Genomic DNA, 18,285 nt, shown 5'->3' on the forward strand with positions numbered 1-18,285 from the left:
ATAATGATGAAATAAACATTCTTGTTTTTATATTAAAAAAATATTGTACAATTCATATAGTTTTACAGCAACTTACCAACTCCTTGAAAATATTGTACACAGCAAAATTAAATAACACATAAACCATAGACGATGTATCTGTTTACATTTATGTTCAGTTGAACTGAACGTGGATCCAACACTCCACTTCCTTCTCAGTTTGAGCATCAAAAAGTGAATTTTTTTCCATTCAACTGAGTTATAATAGAACATGCTTCCAAACGCACCCCAATATGTATTTAGGAGGACACGTTGTCTCTTCAATTGACAATGACAATTTTTACCTGTCCAACATAGATTAAGGGTCTCAATACAGACAAAAACATTATCATCTTTGATGTTTCAATCAGCATATGTATATGCATCAGATAAAGTTATCTGTCAAGGTTGTTTGGTCACATTTTTGAAGTTAGTGGGGTTCTAATCCTCGATTCCATCACGCTGTCTGCCTGATTAGATTGCTGCTCAGAAAGCTTCGTTTTGAGCATATAGAGGATTTTATGAACTTCATCAAAGTGAGGTCTCGTTGCATTTCTTGTGCTCTCAATCCACTGCAGAACTTTCTTGTGCGGGCCAAGAATACGATCACGGTCCTTCCCATTTAAAAGCTGCATCCAAAGAAACCAAGTCAATATCACAATTCCTCTAGAGGAGGGGATCAACACCTGCTTGTCACATTTCTAACTAAATAGTTCTTAGTTAGACCAACATTAAAAGTAAACTATATTTCCTTATCTTAGCCAAACCAAACACGCCTGACCACACCTGTATGTTTCTGGACTTCTCAGTCATACAACATAAACTAAATCAGAAAGAGGTCCACAATTTATTTTCTTCAAAACTCAAGAAAAAAGCTTGATGAAAAAATAAAACCATCCCCATTTCCCCAAGTCATGATGACATAATTAATGACCATTCCTATTATAGATGAAATTCACCATTTACCTCTAATTGCATAATTTCGCAAACCAGACTGAGATCTGCTATGGATGGTCGTAAGCCACCAAGCAAGTACTTTCCATTCCCCTTAAGCCAAATGTTCTCTAATTTTGTCAACGACGAAATCAAAATTTTCTCAGCTTCAGCAGCTGCTTGTTGGTTAAGTGGTAGACCCAACAGTGGCGCTAGTACAGTGTTTAGAACAAACCCAGCTGGAATACAATCAATAAGATATGTCACTAAAAGAAACGAAGCAGGAAAAGTTTTGCATACAAACAAAAAACAGCATCTCACCTGTGTTCAAAGGAAATTTATGCAAAGCATGGCTTCAACATGTACATGTACAAGAATAAAACATAGATCAACCTAAATACATGCATTACCAGAACTAAACAATATGTTATGCAAATTACTTTGCCATTGATACAAAGCATCGGAGTAAGATATACTATCTTCTACAACCAATTAAATTGTCCAGAGTAAGGTATTTAAGTATATTTTCTGAAGCTTCACTGTCATCTTCAAGCTATGTTTTTAACTCTACTACTTTGCAAATGGAAAGCAAAATTCCTCAAAAGTGCTAAAGTATAAAGCTATCTGATCTAGCAAGCAAGCAAAACATGACACTAATTTATGATTTATTTACATTGAGATTAGTTAAAGTAGGCCAGCATGATAAGAACTCATGACATAACATTAATTTTCATGATAGTTTCACATGCAATGAAGACAACAACAAAAAGCACAAAAGGCTTCTTCATGAGCTATGATGCACCTGCCCCACGCCGCAAATTCTGGTGATGCCAATCTAACACAGAGTGAATTCTTGCTCTCCTGGAAAGATCGGCTGGGTACCTAAGGGAATGAACAAAACAAAAACTGTTAAAAAAAACAGGCAAAAGAAGTGTGTCCCCTGCAAAGGGATCAATATAAACACAACAGACAGGAACCTGCTGTATAAATAACAAGCATACAGAAAGGTAATTATTGCAGTAGGATTCCAATTCTACTGACAAAAATAACTCTATTTATGTTTTGAAATCCAAAATTATAAGGATATAAAAGTAACATAATATTTAAAATCCTTACTCTATCTTTGAAAACCAAACAAGAAAAGGATTACACTCCCCCTCTCCTCCCCTCCTCTTTAACAAACAAAATATCAAATCAAAATCCCTCTCTTTCATTCCTTCCCCTCCCCTCCCTTAAACCAAACGATCCCTTATGACATGAAGCACCAATGCACATACAAACTGTGAAAATAACATTATGAGTAGTTGTAAAAAAGACGCCACTTTGTTAAGAAACAACAACGCGCATTTAGCCAACGAAACACGTACACAACCCAACACCCCTCCTTGCTTCTTTACATCCACATATCTAATTTCACAGACAACATAGCAATTAAATTTGTAAAACGGGAGAAGACAATAATTCAAACTAACCAGTGGTCTGCAACTCCTGGAAACGCAGATGCAAGATATATGAGAATTGCATGACTGCAGAGAAGAAAACAACACACCCGTTAACAAGAATGAAGATAATTCCACACTCCATAAGCACGGAATGCGTTGACAACTGTAACCAGCACCAACCCAAACCAATAACAAAATGAAATTTGAAGAATCGCATTAAACATGAAATTCAGAAGCCGAAGTACCTCTCAAATAGCTTGAACCTTCCATCAACAATTGCAGGGACTTGCCCTAAAGGGTTAATCGCTGAAGGAAAATCCAATAAAATTAAAGACGGGAGAGAGTATAGATACTGTTTTGAATGAAAATAAAAATCGAGAAATGACAGATTACCTCGGAATTCGGGAGACAAGTGCTGACGTTTGGATAACTCGACTTTGATCTCTTCAAAATCTATTCCATTCACTCTGTACACAAACCGTATTCAGATTTCAGAAGGAGACAGAAAAAATTAAAAAGAAAAAGAAAAAGAAAATATAATTACTTGCAGAAGATGAGAATCGCACGAGATGGCTGGGACATTCGATCTGCATAAACCTTCAGCTTCATCTTTTCTTTCTTTCTTTCTCTCTCACTTGCTTACGCACTCAACTCACAACACCGTTTATGTTATCTTACTGTAATAATGTGAAGGGTATCTTTGCTTTCGACAACAGATTTACTCCAGCGAAGATAGGGGAAGAAAGGACGAAAATCAACTAATAAAAAATTAATTAAAAATAAAAATTGAGCAATAAAAAAAGCAGTTCTTTCTTCTTGTAATTACGAAGAATTGTGAAAAAAATATCATTGTTCTATAGTATATATAAGAAAATATGTATTCATTGATCATCAGTTCGCATAATCGATCATGAATATATATGTTTATAATTATTATATTAAATATATGTTATGTTTTTATATTATTAATTTATGTATATTTATATTATAATTATTATTTTTATTATTAAAATAATAAAAATATTAATAAACATATAAAATGATAATTAAATAAATAATAAATTTACGAAATACAGCTATAAATAATAAAATCATTATGTTTATCTAGTTAAAAATAATTTATGACAATAATCCCTTATTACACGAAATTAATTATTATCAACTTAAAATAATTAATAATTATGTTCACAAAAATAAATAAAAAATAAGTATTTTAATGTAAAAAAAAAAATTAAAGATTAATTCATACTTCATATTTTTTATCATATTAAGATAATGAATAATAGGTAGATAAATCCAATGATAAAAGCAACATGCATCATCGAATCAACATAACATATTGAACTTTGTGTTGTTAATTCATGATATTGGTTTCCAATTTTGGATTGTTGTCTACACTAGCATACAAAATTTATATTTTGTACACGATAATGTTGAACAGTTGAATATGATTTAGCCAATAAATTAGAGATGAGATTTCATAACTAATGAAAATATGTTTGTTGATGATATTATATTTGTTATGTCCATATACGTGTTTACTACTAATAAGGTTGTTTAGAATTTTTAAAATGAGAAAAATAAATAAAATTGGAAAATTCTTTTTTGTAATAGAGTTACAAAATTAATGAAAGATTGAAAGGCTCCATGACAATTGATATTTACTGGAAGAAATAGTGGTTGAGTAAATGAAGAAAATGAAAAGAGATAATATGAGTTTATTTATTTATTAGGGACAAAATGGAAATTTCACCACTTCTATAGAAGTGTAGGAAGAAATTACGGGGATGCAGAAGAAAACGGCCTTCTTCAGTTTGTTTTTGTCAACGAGCTGGCCCTTATTATGGGGCCTGTTGGGTGTCATGCCTTACGTTCACAAGTTGCTTCAAACAAAAATTAAGTCTAATTATATTAAATTTAATTGCATTTTTTCTCAATTAAATTTTATTTCTGCGAATTAGTTTATTGCTAAAAATGGCATTTAATCTAACAGGCTTTCCATATAGATTTAAAAGTAAATTGGATTTCAATATCGATTTGGAAAAATTGTTAAAAAAAAGAATAAAATAGATAGTTCAAATTTATAATATGTTTATTTTAACAAAGACAAAGCTTGCCTGCATAAAAAAAATGACATAAATAAATAGTTGTCAAATATGATTGTATAATAATTAATAAAGAAATAGTTATCAAATATGATTGTATATATAATTAATAATTAATATAATATAACTGTTAAAGAAAGTGTCCACGTGTGAAACGTTTACCTTGTCACCGTCACCGATACCGTGACCAGACAGAAGTACACGCAAGCGGTTCACATTCACATAATAGCACAACCATGGAATCCTCGAACTGGACCCAGCTACGTTAATAAGAAGAACCAAGGAAGGTGTCACTCTACGCGGAATAAAGACGCTATAGATCACTATATAACCCTTTTGCCAATGCTTTCTTCTTCAACCACTCGCATCTTTATCCGCACAACAACTGCTATAAGATTAGCCTCTTCCACCTCTTCTTCTCTTCAATTTCTCTCAAATTCTACCCTCTTCCCTCCTCTTCTTCACGCCTCTTTCAAACCTCTTCCTTCAACCTCCACCACCTCTTTCTTCTCCTCCTTCAGAACAGATCACACTATGGGCACTTCATGCTTCAAATCAGTCTATGATTTCACCGTTAAGGTATACATCTTGCTTTTTTTCATCGATTACTTTGTAAACTGCGTAAACTTTAGATTTTAGATTAACCCTTTTCTTTATCTTTTTTCAGGATGCTAAGGGAACTGAAATCAATCTGGGCGACTACAAAGGGAAGGTCCTTATAATTGTCAACGTTGCCTCACAATGGTACCTCTCCAATTTTCATTTTTCTCATTTTCTTTATTTAATTGAAATTGAATTTGAGCAATTTTCATGTTGATTTGTTATGCTCTCTGATTTTACCCCAAATTGGCACAGCTAGTCATGTGGGTTTAGAATTGGAGGATTTCGCCCTTAATTTTGTTTCAAACCAATTCTTTGTGGTATATGTTGATGTTGGTTCAATGTTCGATGCAGTGGCTTGACTAATTCGAATTACACAGAGCTGAGTCAGTTGTACGAGAAATACAAACAAAAAGGTTTGTTTTTGTCTTCTGTTCATGCGGTTGCGGTTGTTGTACTGCCGTTTGTTTGTTTCTTGCTGTCCCTTTCTTTTTATCTTATGGTGGTAGTGTCAATGTTATCTCTGTTGCATGGCAAATTCATTTTGTTTTAATCTTGCGTATTTTACTCTATTCGCATTGAAGTGATTACCCTAACACACCCATGTCTTCTTTCTCAAAACCTTAATCCTCTTTGTTTAGGTCTGGAGATTCTAGCATTCCCATGCAATCAATTTGGGGCACAGGAGCCTGGATCTAATGAACAGATACAAGAGTTTGTTTGTACTCGCTTCAAGGCTGAGTTTCCTGTTTTTGACAAGGTAAAAAAAAACCTTTGCTTATTCTCATTTCCTTCTGACTGTGAATTCATTCCTGTGTATAAAAATCAATTTCATGCTCTGTCTATATCCTTGGGATTTGCTCTTTGATTACCAATTTTTTGGGCTGTAGCTCAAATGTTGTTTGAGCCACAATTTAGCGTATGCTTTGTGTTCACCTCTAATCTCCAATTAGTTTCCCTTGAAGATGTTCTGACTGAGTTCTGAAATTAACTCTCCCTGAAAATCAGAGATGATTAGGAGAGAAATGGATACTTTCAAGATTTCCTACAGTTTTAGTCCTGGTTGTGTAATGCTTTAATATATGAACCATTAAAGTAGAGATGAATAGATTGACTCCAATACTTGTATTCTTCCTTGGTGTGGTGTTCATAGCCCATCTCCCAATACTAGGCAAATAAGATAAACTTCAGACTAGAGGAAGCTAATTTTTGTTTGTTCATGGTTGATTTAGAATATATTTCACTTTCCTGTGTCTAAGTATTCACTGAGACCATTGTTCTTTTGCATTTAATATAGGTTGATGTGAATGGTGACAAGGCTGATCCACTCTACAAATATCTAAAATCAAGCAAAGGTGGACTCTTCGGGGATAATATCAAATGGAACTTCTCCAAGTTCCTTGTTGATAAGGAGGGGAAGGTTGTTGATCGCTATGCACCCACAACTTCTCCTCTGAGCATGGAGGTAAGAGAATTAGTATTATGCACCAATAATTTGGCCTACACGTATGTGATATTTTCACACTAACAATGCTTCTTTTTCTGATATCTGCAGAAGGACTTGTTGAAGTTGTTGGATGCTTGAAGTTACAGATGGCTGCGTCTGTCAATAAATGAATAGTGATTAGAACATTATTATAAATAAGAAATGTGTTGCAGATGTTTTTGCACTTTCTTGTCTGTTTTCTTACATTATTACCTGATATTATGTTCATAACCATGACATTGTTTACTTATTACTGTGAGCATAGTAAACTTAAAGCTTTCTATTTCATTGCTGTCTTGTCATTATTATTGAATTATTCATTTTATTATTATTAAGTACGATTTAATTTATACTATTTAACTAGTGGAATTCTGTGGGTCCGTAGTTTTATATTTAAAAAGATATAGTTTTAAATAAATAAAATTTATTTTTATATATAAAGAGAATTTTTCATTATAACCGTTTTTTTATATAATTTTTTTTAAAATTTTATCTTTATTTAATATATTTTATTTTATTAATACAATGAAATTTTATTAATACAATGAAATTTTAATGAAATTTTATTAATACAATGAAATTAATATTAACATATAATTTTTATGTCTAGAAAAAAAAAAATATTTTTACATATTTTCACATCAAATCTTAAATATATAATAAAATTGAAATGACAAAGTAAAATAATAGTTATAAAAGCGCCTGTAAAAAAATAGTTTTTTTACAGTTATAAAATATGGTATATTATATATATAAATTTTCTATCTAGCACCATTTACACTTTTATTTTTCTAACTAGTATTTTTTTACTTTTATTTTCCTATCTAGCACCTTTTTACTTTTATTTCCCTATCTAAAACCCTTTTATTTTTTATTTCCCTATCTAACACTATTTCAAAAATAAATTAATTAATTTTTTTATAATTTTAATTTTGAATGTATTAAAAAATAAGTATTTTTAATGTTTAAAATAGTTAGAAATGTAATTAATAAATAAAGAAATGAGTTTTTACAAAATAAAAATAATAATAAATTTAAAATACTTAATTTAAAATTATTTTTTTAATAATGAAGAAAATAAGAAATTAAACCCTACAACAACATAAAAGTTGAATCTATAAACATAAATTAGTATTTTTATTATTATTATTGATGATGTAATCATGTTAATTTCAAGTAAAAAATATAAAACATAATTATAAAAAAACTAAAATCAATTAGTATTAATTAATAGTGGACACACAAATAATATTGAAGTGTCTACCCTAAATGCAAAATCTTTAAAAAAAAACTAATGTAAATGTTACACTTAATGATTAAAAATGAGAAGAAAAAAATACAAAAATAAATAAGTATAGAAAATAAAAACAACAATAATAAAATAAAAATAAATAAACAATGACAGAAAAAAACAATAACTAAAAACATATAAGATATAAAATAAAGGAAAAACAAAATAAGATAAATATACAAGATATAAAAAAAAATCCAAACAAGATAAAAATAAGAGATATAAGACGATACTAAATAAGTAGATGTTGATCATAAAAAGAAAAATAAATGAAAGATGATCATTCATTTAATATTTTCTTCAATGATATATTAAATAGTTTGTGTGAAATGAAACATAATTAAAGACGAGAAAAGCATAATCTAATAATGTTAGGACATGTTTTTTTTTTGTGTTCGATCATGTTGTTCTCTTATGTTAATATCAGTTCTTATATGACTTGACTTAGGTATCCCTTTGAGGTTATTTTCATGTCAGGACTTGGGTATAGTATTTGACTGGTGTATGCAGGCCAATACTCTTCTTCATTTTTTAGTTCCATCAAATAGTCTTTCGTAACATGAAAGATTTGTTGCAATGTTGTTGTTTTTATTTTCTATATTTATTTATTTTTACATTTTTCTTCTTTTCATTTTTGAGCATTAAGTGTAGCAATTGCATTAGTTTTTTTGTGCGTTCAATATTAATTAATACTAGTTGACTTTGATTTTTTTTATAATTATGTACTGTATTTTTTACTTGAAATTAACATGATTACATCATCAATAATAATAAAAATAAATACTAATTTATGTTTATAGATTCAACTTTTATGTTGTTGTAGAGTTTAATTTTTTTATTTTCTTCATTCTTAAAAAAAAATTAAACTAAACATTTTTAATTTATTACTTTTTTATTTTTATTTTGTAAAAAATCATTTATTTATTCATTCATTATATTTCTAACTATTTTAAACATTAAAAATACTTATTTTTTAATGTATTCAAAATTAAAATTATAAAATAAAATTAATTTATTATTTATTTATTTATTTTTGAAATGGTGCTAGATAGGAAAATAAAAAATAAAAGGGTGCTAGATAGGGAAATAAAAACAAAAGGGTGCTAGATAGGGAAATAAAAGTGTAAATGGTGATAGATAGGGAATTAAGTCATATTATATAATGACGTACTTTTTAATTTTAAAAAAATAAAAAATTGGACTTGTAGGAATTATTTTTATATCAACTTTTCATGTGTGACTTACTATTTTTTTTTTTGTATATTTTTAAAATTTGACTTGAATTAAATTAGACTAATTTAATAAGTAGAGTTGATGCAATGCTTTGGATAAGAGGTTATGCAGGGGAATGGGTGTGGAGAATGATTCTGATTTCTTCCAAATCTGAGGGTTGATTGATGCCTATTTATAACCTAACCCTACCTTATGGAGAACAAACTACAGGAGTATGCAAAGATGTTTTTTAAGAGGTCACTATGTTTTTCAATGCTTATAGGATAAATCTCCTCATAATCACACCATCATTTAGTTTAATTTAATTATAAATGACATTCAGAAACTATGAATCTATTGTCTGAAAATAAAAGTTTGAAGAAACAATTAAGATTTTAATTAAATCTTAATAAAAAATTTAATTAAAATCATGCTTATAATGCACGACCTACCCAAAATCGTAAAAGAAAATATAAACATTCTGATAATAAACCAACAAAACAATCTCATTCTTTTTTTGTTTGAAATGTGCCTGCGGCATGCCTTCTACGCGCTATACCCACTTCATTGAATGTGGTAAAAAACTCCCATTCTTTTATCAATTAGGTCTACCTTTATGGATTAAAACTACACAAATTATTCATAATTATATTTTTCAAAATATAAACCAAATTAATTTTGAAGTCATAATACTAATCTTTAAGTATTTATGAACAAACCAGGTCTCTTTTATTTTTTTAAAATGAAATAAATTTGATTCTCTTATTATTTTTTAAAATGAAAAAAATTGTCAAATAACAAAGAACTTATGATGAATTTGAGACATAGAAAAGGTTTAAAACTCAGAAAAGGGAAGTAGAAAATTGCTTCACACAAGTTTTCAACGTCGCTGAGTGTGGTGATTGGTTGGGTTGGGTTCTTCTAAACTCATCAGCTTCTTCAGTCTCTGATTGGAACTGTTGCGTTCTCTCTGTGACCTTCACACCATGGCCACTCAACCCACCAACCATCCAAAGTCTGTTTACGATTTTACTGTCAAGGTTTCTACTTTATCTCTCTCTGTGTTTGACTGTAACCTTAAATCGCAACCTTTTCTTCTATCACAATCTTGTTTTTATTTATTTAAGATTACTATACTGTTACTAAATTAGGCTTGAAATCTCGAGTATCACTTAATTTTATTTTCAAAATCATAAAACCATCATTTTAATCCTTGAATGTGTATGTGTATGTATGATTACGATTTGAGAGTTTTTGCGTTGACTAGCAGGATACCAAAGGTGATGATGTCGATCTTGTCACTTACAAGGGAAAAGTATTGGTCATTGTTAATGTTGCTTCCAAATGGTATGCTATCCCTCTCTGCTATCATATATTTCTTCCTTTTTTTTATTAAATGTTAGGACTTTTCATCATCGGAAATTTTTCCCCCTCATATCAATGATTATTCTTTCTGAGGTTATCATCACTTGAGAATATTTATAGTTCTTGTTTGGCTGGTATTGTTGAGGCAGTGGCATGACCAACTCAAATTATGTGGAGTTGAATCAACTATATGAGAAGTACAAAGACAAAGGTTTGTGGTTATATAACGGTTTCATGGTTTTATGTGCTTCATTTCTGCATAATTTAGGTTGGCTCTATGATTTGTGCTTGTGGAGATTGATATTGTGATGCTTTACTGTATGAAGCAGAGTGTCACTTTTTATTATTTTCCGAATATGTTTTTTATTAATAGATATGACTGAGTTTGATGGCTTCATTAGGGCTGGAGATTCTGGCATTTCCATGTAATCAATTTGGGGAGGAAGAACCTGGAAGCAATGATCAAATTAAGGAGTTTGTCTGCACTCGCTTTAAATCTGAATTTCCCATCTTTGATAAGGTAGATGGATGAACATACAAGCTTGGAAACCTTACATTTAATCATCAAGTTTGGGCCCTCTCAAGTGCCAATTAATTTTATTCAGGTGTTATAATTTAGATTCCAACTTTTTTGTGATACTTATGCTGAAGATTAAATAGTAGGGATTTTGTGCGTCTGCGTTGCTTGTCACTGCCCTGAGTGAGATTTCTGTTTGTTATGGCGTGAGATCAATTTTGCTTGGTCATCTATTGCCAATATTAAACCTCCTCGTGTGTGTTCAAATCAACATTTTCATCTGCTTTAGACTCTACAATACAATCATGAACTTTTTATTTTTTTTGAAGAAATGTGACATCCGGTATATGTTCTCTCTCTATCATTGCTAGATTGAAGTGAATGGGAACAATTCTGCTCTTCTATATAAATTCTTGAAGTCGGGTAAGTGGGGAATATTAGGGGATAATATTCAGTGGAACTTTGCCAAGTTTCTGGTTGACAAGGATGGGCAAGTGGTAGATCGCTATTATCCCACCACATCTCCTCTTAGCCTTGAGGTAAAGATTGCATTATCTCTATATGTTAAGATTCTATAAACCAAATGGTTTATGCTGCCTCTAATTCTTGTGGCGTTTTTTTTTTGGCAGCGAGACATCCGTAAGCTACTTGGTATTGTATGAATGAAAGGATTCAGCTGGGAAGAGAGGGTCTCATCTCATGAATGTCAAAGCATCTTCTCTAGACTTTGTTATGTTCCCTTTGAAAACTCTGATTTTTTGCATGAAGGTTTTTTTTTATTAACTGTAACAAGATTTGCTTATCCCATTGACAACATGATTCCTGGTTTGTAGTGCTTGGTTTTATTGGGATTGTGAGAGCATAAATCTAAAACGTATAATCATATGGCAATGATGAATATGAAAAAATTGTTTAAGGTCCCTCGACTTCATGTTCTAACTTCAATCATTCATGGAGAAGCTCAACTTTACCGTCAATGACACCACTTAAAATCTACTGGTATGTAAAGGACATAGTGCTAATTGCGTTTCATTTCCTATGATTCAACTTAACTTATTTCATGCAAATGTCATTTTTACTTTCTACAAAACCAAATTGTAGTAGTCTACAAGTGGGAAGTAGGACGGTGTTGGTTTTAATATTTATCGGATGGACGTCAAAATTGATCGTTACCATGAACACTTACATAGAGTATAAATTATTTGTTTGACAATTTAAGGGATATTTTTGTGTTAGCAAATGTTTTTATATGAATAATATAAATAAGTCAAATTACAAGTAAATTTGGTAAGAAATTGACGGTCTGTTTGTTGGAGCAGAAGCGTATATGATAGGGTGCAGAAGGATCTCTCATCACAACAAAAAGGAGTAATCAATGACCTGTTTGCATAGTAGGGCTTGACCAATAACCTATTTTTACCATTAAACCAAACAATAATACACAACTTAAAACATAATATATACACTAATGTGTTTTTTTTATTTATTTCAACAAATTATGAGTAAAAACTTAATTCCTTTTCTTTTTTTCTTGAAGAAAAATCTAAAAGATTTTCAAGCAGTAAACCAGTGAGGATTTAGATCCAGCTCAGTGACAACTATATTCTGTTAGTTGATTAAGTTGCACACTATGCACAGATAATAAATTCCAGGGCCAAGGCCAGGTAATAATTGCGCTCAGTCCACTATGCAATCGGTTAGGTGAACCTTTATCTGTGGTCCACATCGAGTGATCCCACAAATGATCAAATTTAACTCGGGAAAACATCCATCCCAATGAATTTTGCTTTGAATTAAAGTAGAAAGTTCAAGAAAGTCTTCTATTTGATAGCGTATCATGTCATGAACCCACAAGTTTGCAATCAAATTCACAAAAGTACATATAATTGTAAACCAAACATGTACTATATCATGAACATTTTAACACAGTTTTTTTGGATATGCCAAGAATCATCACTTAATCACGAATAAATCATTTGTTTCAGCATGTGATAGTGCAAACCTGTCACCCAACAAACGGGGATAACAAACACAATCACAATGCTTGCAAACTCAAGTGCATGTACAACAGTTATATACAAAACTGTAATATTCCTTCCAAGATAAATTCTCACCCACGAGTCAAGTCAATGCCAGTATGGGTTTGCGTGCTTTTCAGCTCTGGTGGTTGAGATCCAGGCCAAATGTGTGTGCCAGAATGGAGGTAGTTTTGATTTTGACCAGGTGGAGCACTGGCTGGAGAAGCCATCTTGTCATTGTGCTGAGGCTGCTCAGAACTTTCCTCTGTGATAGTGAGCCCTTGTTTAGGCTTGGACTTCGAGCCACCATAAACAAAACTGCACAGTACCACCTGTAGCAAGCAAAGCCTTCATTCATCTATCTACCTTTCCGGTTTCAGGATTATGATGTTTTGGTTTTGATACAGAAACTGAGAAGCATATAGTCCCTACCCACTCCCGTGGCTGAACATGAAACTATAGTAGTATGAACAGCTCTAAGCTACATCAAAACTCTCTAATCTCTATTGCCCCAACAGTTCAAAGCAAATTCTTGGTTTGTCATATTGTTTCAGCCTTAACATCGTGAACAAGCAATTAAGAATGCAAAGTTAATAATAACCAGAACTTCCAAGCATGATGGTTGAATTGGGATACAAATCATAAATTGGAAAGTCGATTTTTTGAATGGCAAACTGATATGGAATTGTCAATTGTAAGGTTCATGATCAATAATAAGCGTAATTTTATGAGTAATTTAACATAAAAGAAATCAATGCACACATAAATAGCTTTTTTAAGTTAAATAGGTGACAAAGAGACACATTACAAATAATTTATATTACAGATTCCAAAATAACATGATTAGAATCTAAATTTGAAAATAAATCTTGATTGTAATCAAATCTAAGATTTTACCCTTTTTTCTCTATATTTTGATTAAAAGATATTAGAAAGTTTTATATGAATAAAAGGATCCGAAGATAGTTTAAGGTCTGAAGTAAAAAATTAAAACTTGGTGAAGTTTGTCTTGGAGCTAAAACATAACTTTTCCTACTGTAAAAAAAAAGAACGTAGAACACTGTTGTTTAACTTCAGGGTTGTGGTGGGTCATCTCTCTTCTTGTACAATGAGATTTCCCCACTCCAGTGCCCATTTTTTTATGATTCTGACTGCAAAAAACCATTGTTGCAGCCATGATAGCCAGGTGCAGTGCAATGGTCTTTCAAAAGCAAGGTATTGCAACATGATGCGGAAGAATCACACAATTTGCATGCAAGACACAATTTATGCAATTCATGTGCGATTAAAACACATATTTGATACAACACAACCCACAAACTGTATTGCCAAATATTGTATCGCACTAATCATTTGATACCGATAATCATGCTACAAACATATTGCAGACTTTGGAAGAATCAAGATACCTGCACTGGGCTTCCAGCAATAAGCACAGCAACACCACCACCAATAACATGACCATCGGGACTAGAAAGTGAAACACTAATGCCACCAGTTCTATTAGAGGGTCCACCATCTTCAGCAACCAAGTAAGAACCAGACAAGCATAGTATTTGGAATCGTCCCTGTTAAATTTAGAAAATAGAATAAGTTAGCCAATACATCATAAGACGACCTTAGCCAATAGGTACTTTAAGCAGTACTAATTAGTGCTATAACCTCAAAAGTTACACTGGCATTGGTAGAAGCAGGCTGCCGTAGAGTGACTGAAGAAACTGTACCAGTGCCTGACAAAACGCAAAGAGCCCTTGGTCTCTGCTGAGATAATAACAATAACTTTGCCACAATGTCCTGCAACAATGAAAAGTGATTGTTCAGGAAACCTCTAAATTAATATGCATTGATAAAACACTTATTATTTGAAAAACAAATTAGATGTATTCAACCGGCATCTTTAAGCATCTTTAAATAGAGAACAATCTGAACTGATTTATATTTCTCATGAAAAAACCAGTCACTGAAAACTCCCTCCATGTGTACATTCAATGATTTCCAACTATATAAACCATCCATTTGGATTGCATTTGCATGTCATGATGAGTAAATTAACATTATGAAATCATTCTGAATAAAAAGAAGGCAGATTTATTTTCTCCCACTATAGTTTTAAATATATATGCTTTTTAGATTTGTGTGTGAATTGTGGACTATTGACCACAAGTCTTCAAGTCACATAAAGTAAATTTTCTACATTGAGCAAGTTTTTTTTCTATGCTGATAATTACAACAAAGATTTTATAGTCACAAGAAAATTTGCCTATAAGAGCAAGCATTTAAGAAAAATCCATCCGCTCTATATAAGACCAAGCATTTAAGACAAATCCATCCGCTCTAAGGCATAGAGTGCCCTTAACGACATTTTGCACATTCGAGATGCAAAAAGATAACAAAATAAATATGAATATCTGTATAGCTAATGAACACTGTGCTAATACCTCCCCAACTCCAATAGTGACAACATGAGGTGAAAAGGCCAAGCCTGCTGAACTATTCATCCATTCACCTACAATACAATATGTTAAAAGTTCAGCCACTTTCAAGAAAATAAATAAATAACAAAATACAAAAATATAGCTTGTTACTACCATTAGTTACTACCAAAACTATAAAAAAAAGTTACATAATGAGAAGGGAAAAGTGTAAAACCTAGCATCTATTTTTTTTTATTTTAATTTATAATCCATAAATGTGACCTACTGCAGACAGTGACTACACATGCTAAACATCAGAGATCATGATGATGACAACATTAGGCAGTTGTATAAGTCTCCAGGAAATCCCTTCATCACAATTACATTTACTTCCAGAAATTTTGAATGAGGAAATTAAGAATAACAGTGATCATATCACAAGAAAAATAGAATGTCAGTAATCTGAAACGATACATTACAAAATAATATAAAAAAACTACGGAAAAAAAGAAACAGAAATTGCCAGAATAATGCATCTAGAAATAGAAAATAACACAAAAATAATCCATTTTAAGATACATTTCAGCAATACAAAAGCACAGCCATCATTTCTCGGATGATTTAATAAATAAAAATTTAACAGCATAAAACTAACCACAGCATTTATCAGAAATTTAAGGCATCTACTGCTGAACCAAAATCAGGGCACAAAGAGTCAAATACTGAACAGTAATTTTTCATTCAGGATACACTACATTACATGTGCATATAGAAATCATTAACCATATTGCAAATACTACAAACAAGAAATGAAGATCTTCACACAAACACACCTAATGCAGCTAGCTGTTGCTTCCTTCCAGATCCAGGTGGGCGCCCTCTTCCCTTTTTTTGAGAAAGGGTTATTGCACTTTCACCCTGAGTGGAGTTAGCGGGGGCAGACATTGGAGACAATCTCAGAGAAACTGTTCCATCAGGACCATATTTACGGGGTCTCCCTCTTTTCTTCTTCACCGGCTCACTTGAAGGTCCCCCAGCGCCAATGCCAATGCCAATGCCATGGTTAAAATTGGCACGAACCTGAGGAGGATCCACGGAAAATGTGGAGCTAGAGCCTACAGAACCACCCCCTTGACCCCTTGAATTCGACTCAGCTTGAATGCCAGTGTTTGACAAAGGTCTGAACCCAGGGGCTGCTTGGAACTCCCCTCCCCCACTGAGTGGTCCAGAACCAGACCCTCCAACCCCTCCTCTATGCATGTAATATGAAGCTGAGCCACCAGGAAATGCCATAATCTCTCTCCCATCCATGCATTTACTTGCTACCTATGAAACTACGCCAAAACTCTCCTAAACCTAACTTCTTATACTAACAAATAGGTGAAAATGCTAAAGTGAAAAAGACACAAAAAATGATGAAAAAATTGGATTTTAACCCCTGAAAGGATAAAATGATCTAAAACATAACAGTTCTATAGATACCGGTAACAGGCTCGAAGACTCGGCAAAGTGTGTGCTGGAACAAGGGTTATGTTTACTTATATGAATCTAAAACATCCCCTCTATAAAATAAACACGCCTACCCAGTAGAAAGGAACTCAAGACAGTATCACAACAGAAAATCCATGAGAAAGCACATAAGGAAATATTTGTTGTGTCTATAAAATAATGCAGGAAGACCAGAAGTTTGGATTCCAGACAGAAAACTCAGACTTTGCAAGCTGGCAGTTCTAGGACCTGTCTGCCTGAACTCACTAAGAAAAACAAAACCCCAGATTTGATATCTAGGGTTTTGACAGGAGAATGCAGGGGGAAAAGGGGGAAAAGGACAAAGGGGTGAGAGTAAGGGAGTTGAGAAGGGGAAAGATGAATAAAAATGTGAGCTTTTTGAGAGAAAGTGGGGTTAGTGAAGTGGAAGAGTGTGAGTGAAACAGATGGATGTAGAAAGGGGTAAAAAAAAAAGGGTTTGTCACTTAATTGTGTTGTGTTGTGAGCATGACGATGAAGGGAGAAAGATTAAAAAAGGGGAAACATGACAACAAAAGAAGACTAACAGGGACGGCAGAAAATGTGGGCATTGGAGGGAAAGTGTGGCCTACCAAAGTACCAAAAACCTGATATTTCTCTGACTGCTATTGCTTCTTAGGGTACTCAGCCCTTGTTTTTTAGGGTACTCAGCCCTTGCTTCAGAGGAACGGAGCATAAAGACCTAAACTATATTTCTTAGTCACAAAATATGCATTATCCATATTCAAGTCTTTATAAGTAGGTTTCAGTTTGAAATTTAGTTTGTTAAGTATTAAAAACAATAACAAAACTATAATTGTATTATATATATAATACTGTTTTAATCGTATCATTGACGGAGTATTGATTAATAACTAACTTCTCTCAAAAAATATATATTCTAATTTAAGAACTTTATTATACATGATAAGTTTTATTTGACTTGAAATTATTATTATTATTTTTATAAATAATAATGTGATTTTATGTATAAAAAATATAAGTATATAAGTATAAAAATTACTATTTTTGCCATACATATAGTTTTACAACAATTGTATCAATTTGTTAGTATGGACCATGACATGAAAAATAGTGTCGATGGAATAAATAAATAAAAACGGATGACAATAATGGAAATGTTAGAGTATTAATTAAGAAAGAAATATAATTACTTTTAATATATTATTTCTTAATTAGAGATTTCTTTGTAGCTAAGACAATGAGCAACAACCATAAATTTCATAGAGGAAAATATAAAATTGCATTGAAGGATAGAAGAACATAAATTTCATAGAGTAAATTATAAAATTATTGCATTGAATGATAGAAGAAGAAAAATCAATACTCTAAAGATAAGATTGATAAGAAATTAAAG

The 18,285-nt window shown here is 31.8% G+C and overlaps 4 protein-coding genes across 7 annotated transcripts; 2 read left to right on the top strand and 2 right to left on the bottom strand.

Annotated features, from left to right (window-relative positions):
- Window positions 1-4: 4 nt before the first annotated feature.
- Window positions 5-3,127, bottom strand: LOC137812637 (glutathione S-transferase T1). 2 transcript variants are annotated; one of them, XM_068614766.2, is made up of 8 exons: window positions 2,938-3,127; window positions 2,787-2,860; window positions 2,639-2,699; window positions 2,424-2,477; window positions 1,754-1,833; window positions 985-1,190; window positions 439-647; window positions 5-323 (listed from the first exon to the last, which is right to left on the bottom strand). In XM_068614766.2, exons 1-8 carry the CDS (start codon window positions 3,000-3,002, stop codon window positions 320-322), a joined length of 753 nt encoding a protein of 250 aa, XP_068470867.1. In that variant the 5' UTR covers window positions 3,003-3,127; the 3' UTR covers window positions 5-319. The 2 variants fall into 2 exon arrangements, with proteins under 2 accessions (XP_068470867.1, XP_090155216.1); XM_090299090.1 differs by having other exon boundaries at window positions 199-647.
- A 1,524-nt stretch (window positions 3,128-4,651) lies between these two features.
- On the top strand, window positions 4,652-6,872 carry LOC137812625 (putative phospholipid hydroperoxide glutathione peroxidase). Of its 2 annotated transcripts, XM_068614746.2 has the most exons (6): window positions 4,652-5,077; window positions 5,166-5,242; window positions 5,453-5,514; window positions 5,740-5,858; window positions 6,396-6,563; window positions 6,654-6,872. In XM_068614746.2, exons 1-6 carry the CDS (start codon window positions 4,841-4,843, stop codon window positions 6,681-6,683), a joined length of 693 nt encoding a protein of 230 aa, XP_068470847.1. In that variant the 5' UTR covers window positions 4,652-4,840; the 3' UTR covers window positions 6,684-6,872. The 2 variants fall into 2 exon arrangements, with proteins under 2 accessions (XP_068470847.1, XP_090155217.1); XM_090299091.1 differs by having other exon boundaries at window positions 4,725-5,077; window positions 6,396-6,712.
- A 2,770-nt stretch (window positions 6,873-9,642) lies between these two features.
- Window positions 9,643-11,885, top strand: LOC137812626 (putative glutathione peroxidase 8). 2 transcript variants are annotated; one of them, XM_068614748.2, is made up of 6 exons: window positions 9,643-10,127; window positions 10,358-10,434; window positions 10,602-10,663; window positions 10,854-10,972; window positions 11,341-11,508; window positions 11,599-11,885. In XM_068614748.2, exons 1-6 carry the CDS (start codon window positions 10,074-10,076, stop codon window positions 11,629-11,631), a joined length of 513 nt encoding a protein of 170 aa, XP_068470849.1. In that variant the 5' UTR covers window positions 9,643-10,073; the 3' UTR covers window positions 11,632-11,885. The 2 variants fall into 2 exon arrangements, with proteins under 2 accessions (XP_068470849.1, XP_068470848.1); XM_068614747.2 differs by having other exon boundaries at window positions 9,935-10,127; window positions 10,355-10,434.
- Window positions 11,886-12,852: 967 nt separating this feature from the next.
- LOC137812638 (AT-hook motif nuclear-localized protein 5) lies at window positions 12,853-17,626 on the bottom strand. The gene is made up of 5 exons (XM_068614767.2): window positions 16,235-17,626; window positions 15,426-15,493; window positions 14,650-14,781; window positions 14,397-14,555; window positions 12,853-13,319 (listed from the first exon to the last, which is right to left on the bottom strand). The coding sequence occupies exons 1-5, from the start codon at window positions 16,710-16,712 to the stop codon at window positions 13,080-13,082; spliced, it is 1,077 nt and encodes a 358-aa protein (XP_068470868.1). The 5' UTR covers window positions 16,713-17,626; the 3' UTR covers window positions 12,853-13,079.
- Window positions 17,627-18,285: the final 659 nt, after the last annotated feature.

This window comes from Phaseolus vulgaris, chromosome 2, assembly GCF_051622355.1.
Source record: "Phaseolus vulgaris cultivar YP4 chromosome 2, ASM5162235v1, whole genome shotgun sequence".
NCBI lineage: Eukaryota > Viridiplantae > Streptophyta > Magnoliopsida > Fabales > Fabaceae > Phaseolus > Phaseolus vulgaris.

What these genes read in the sequence shown, in the direction of transcription:
- LOC137812638 (XM_068614767.2), bottom strand. Translation starts at nt 16,712, where the DNA reads ATGGATGGGAGAGAGATTATGGCATTTCCTGGTGGCTCAGCTTCATAT. An exon ending in TCACTATTGGAGTTGGGGAG is followed by an intron (nt 14,782 to 15,425) that starts GTATTAGCACAG and finishes TCATTGTTGCAG; the next exon opens with GACATTGTGGCAAAGTTATT. An exon ending in ATGCCAGTGTAACTTTTGAG is followed by an intron (nt 14,556 to 14,649) that starts GTTATAGCACTA and finishes TAAATTTAACAG; the next exon opens with GGACGATTCCAAATACTATG.
- LOC137812626 (XM_068614747.2), top strand. Translation starts at nt 10,074, where the DNA reads ATGGCCACTCAACCCACCAACCATCCAAAGTCTGTTTACGATTTTACT. An exon ending in TTTACGATTTTACTGTCAAG is followed by an intron (nt 10,128 to 10,354) that starts GTTTCTACTTTA and finishes TGCGTTGACTAG; the next exon opens with CAGGATACCAAAGGTGATGA. An exon ending in GTTAATGTTGCTTCCAAATG is followed by an intron (nt 10,435 to 10,601) that starts GTATGCTATCCC and finishes TTGTTGAGGCAG; the next exon opens with TGGCATGACCAACTCAAATT.
- LOC137812625 (XM_090299091.1), top strand. Translation starts at nt 4,841, where the DNA reads ATGCTTTCTTCTTCAACCACTCGCATCTTTATCCGCACAACAACTGCT. An exon ending in GTCAACGTTGCCTCACAATG is followed by an intron (nt 5,243 to 5,452) that starts GTACCTCTCCAA and finishes TGTTCGATGCAG; the next exon opens with TGGCTTGACTAATTCGAATT. An exon ending in AGTTTCCTGTTTTTGACAAG is followed by an intron (nt 5,859 to 6,395) that starts GTAAAAAAAAAC and finishes CATTTAATATAG; the next exon opens with GTTGATGTGAATGGTGACAA.
- LOC137812637 (XM_068614766.2), bottom strand. Translation starts at nt 3,002, where the DNA reads ATGAAGCTGAAGGTTTATGCAGATCGAATGTCCCAGCCATCTCGTGCG. An exon ending in AGGTTCAAGCTATTTGAGAG is followed by an intron (nt 2,478 to 2,638) that starts GTACTTCGGCTT and finishes TCTTCTCTGCAG; the next exon opens with TCATGCAATTCTCATATATC. An exon ending in GAATTTGCGGCGTGGGGCAG is followed by an intron (nt 1,191 to 1,753) that starts GTGCATCATAGC and finishes ATTGTATTCCAG; the next exon opens with CTGGGTTTGTTCTAAACACT.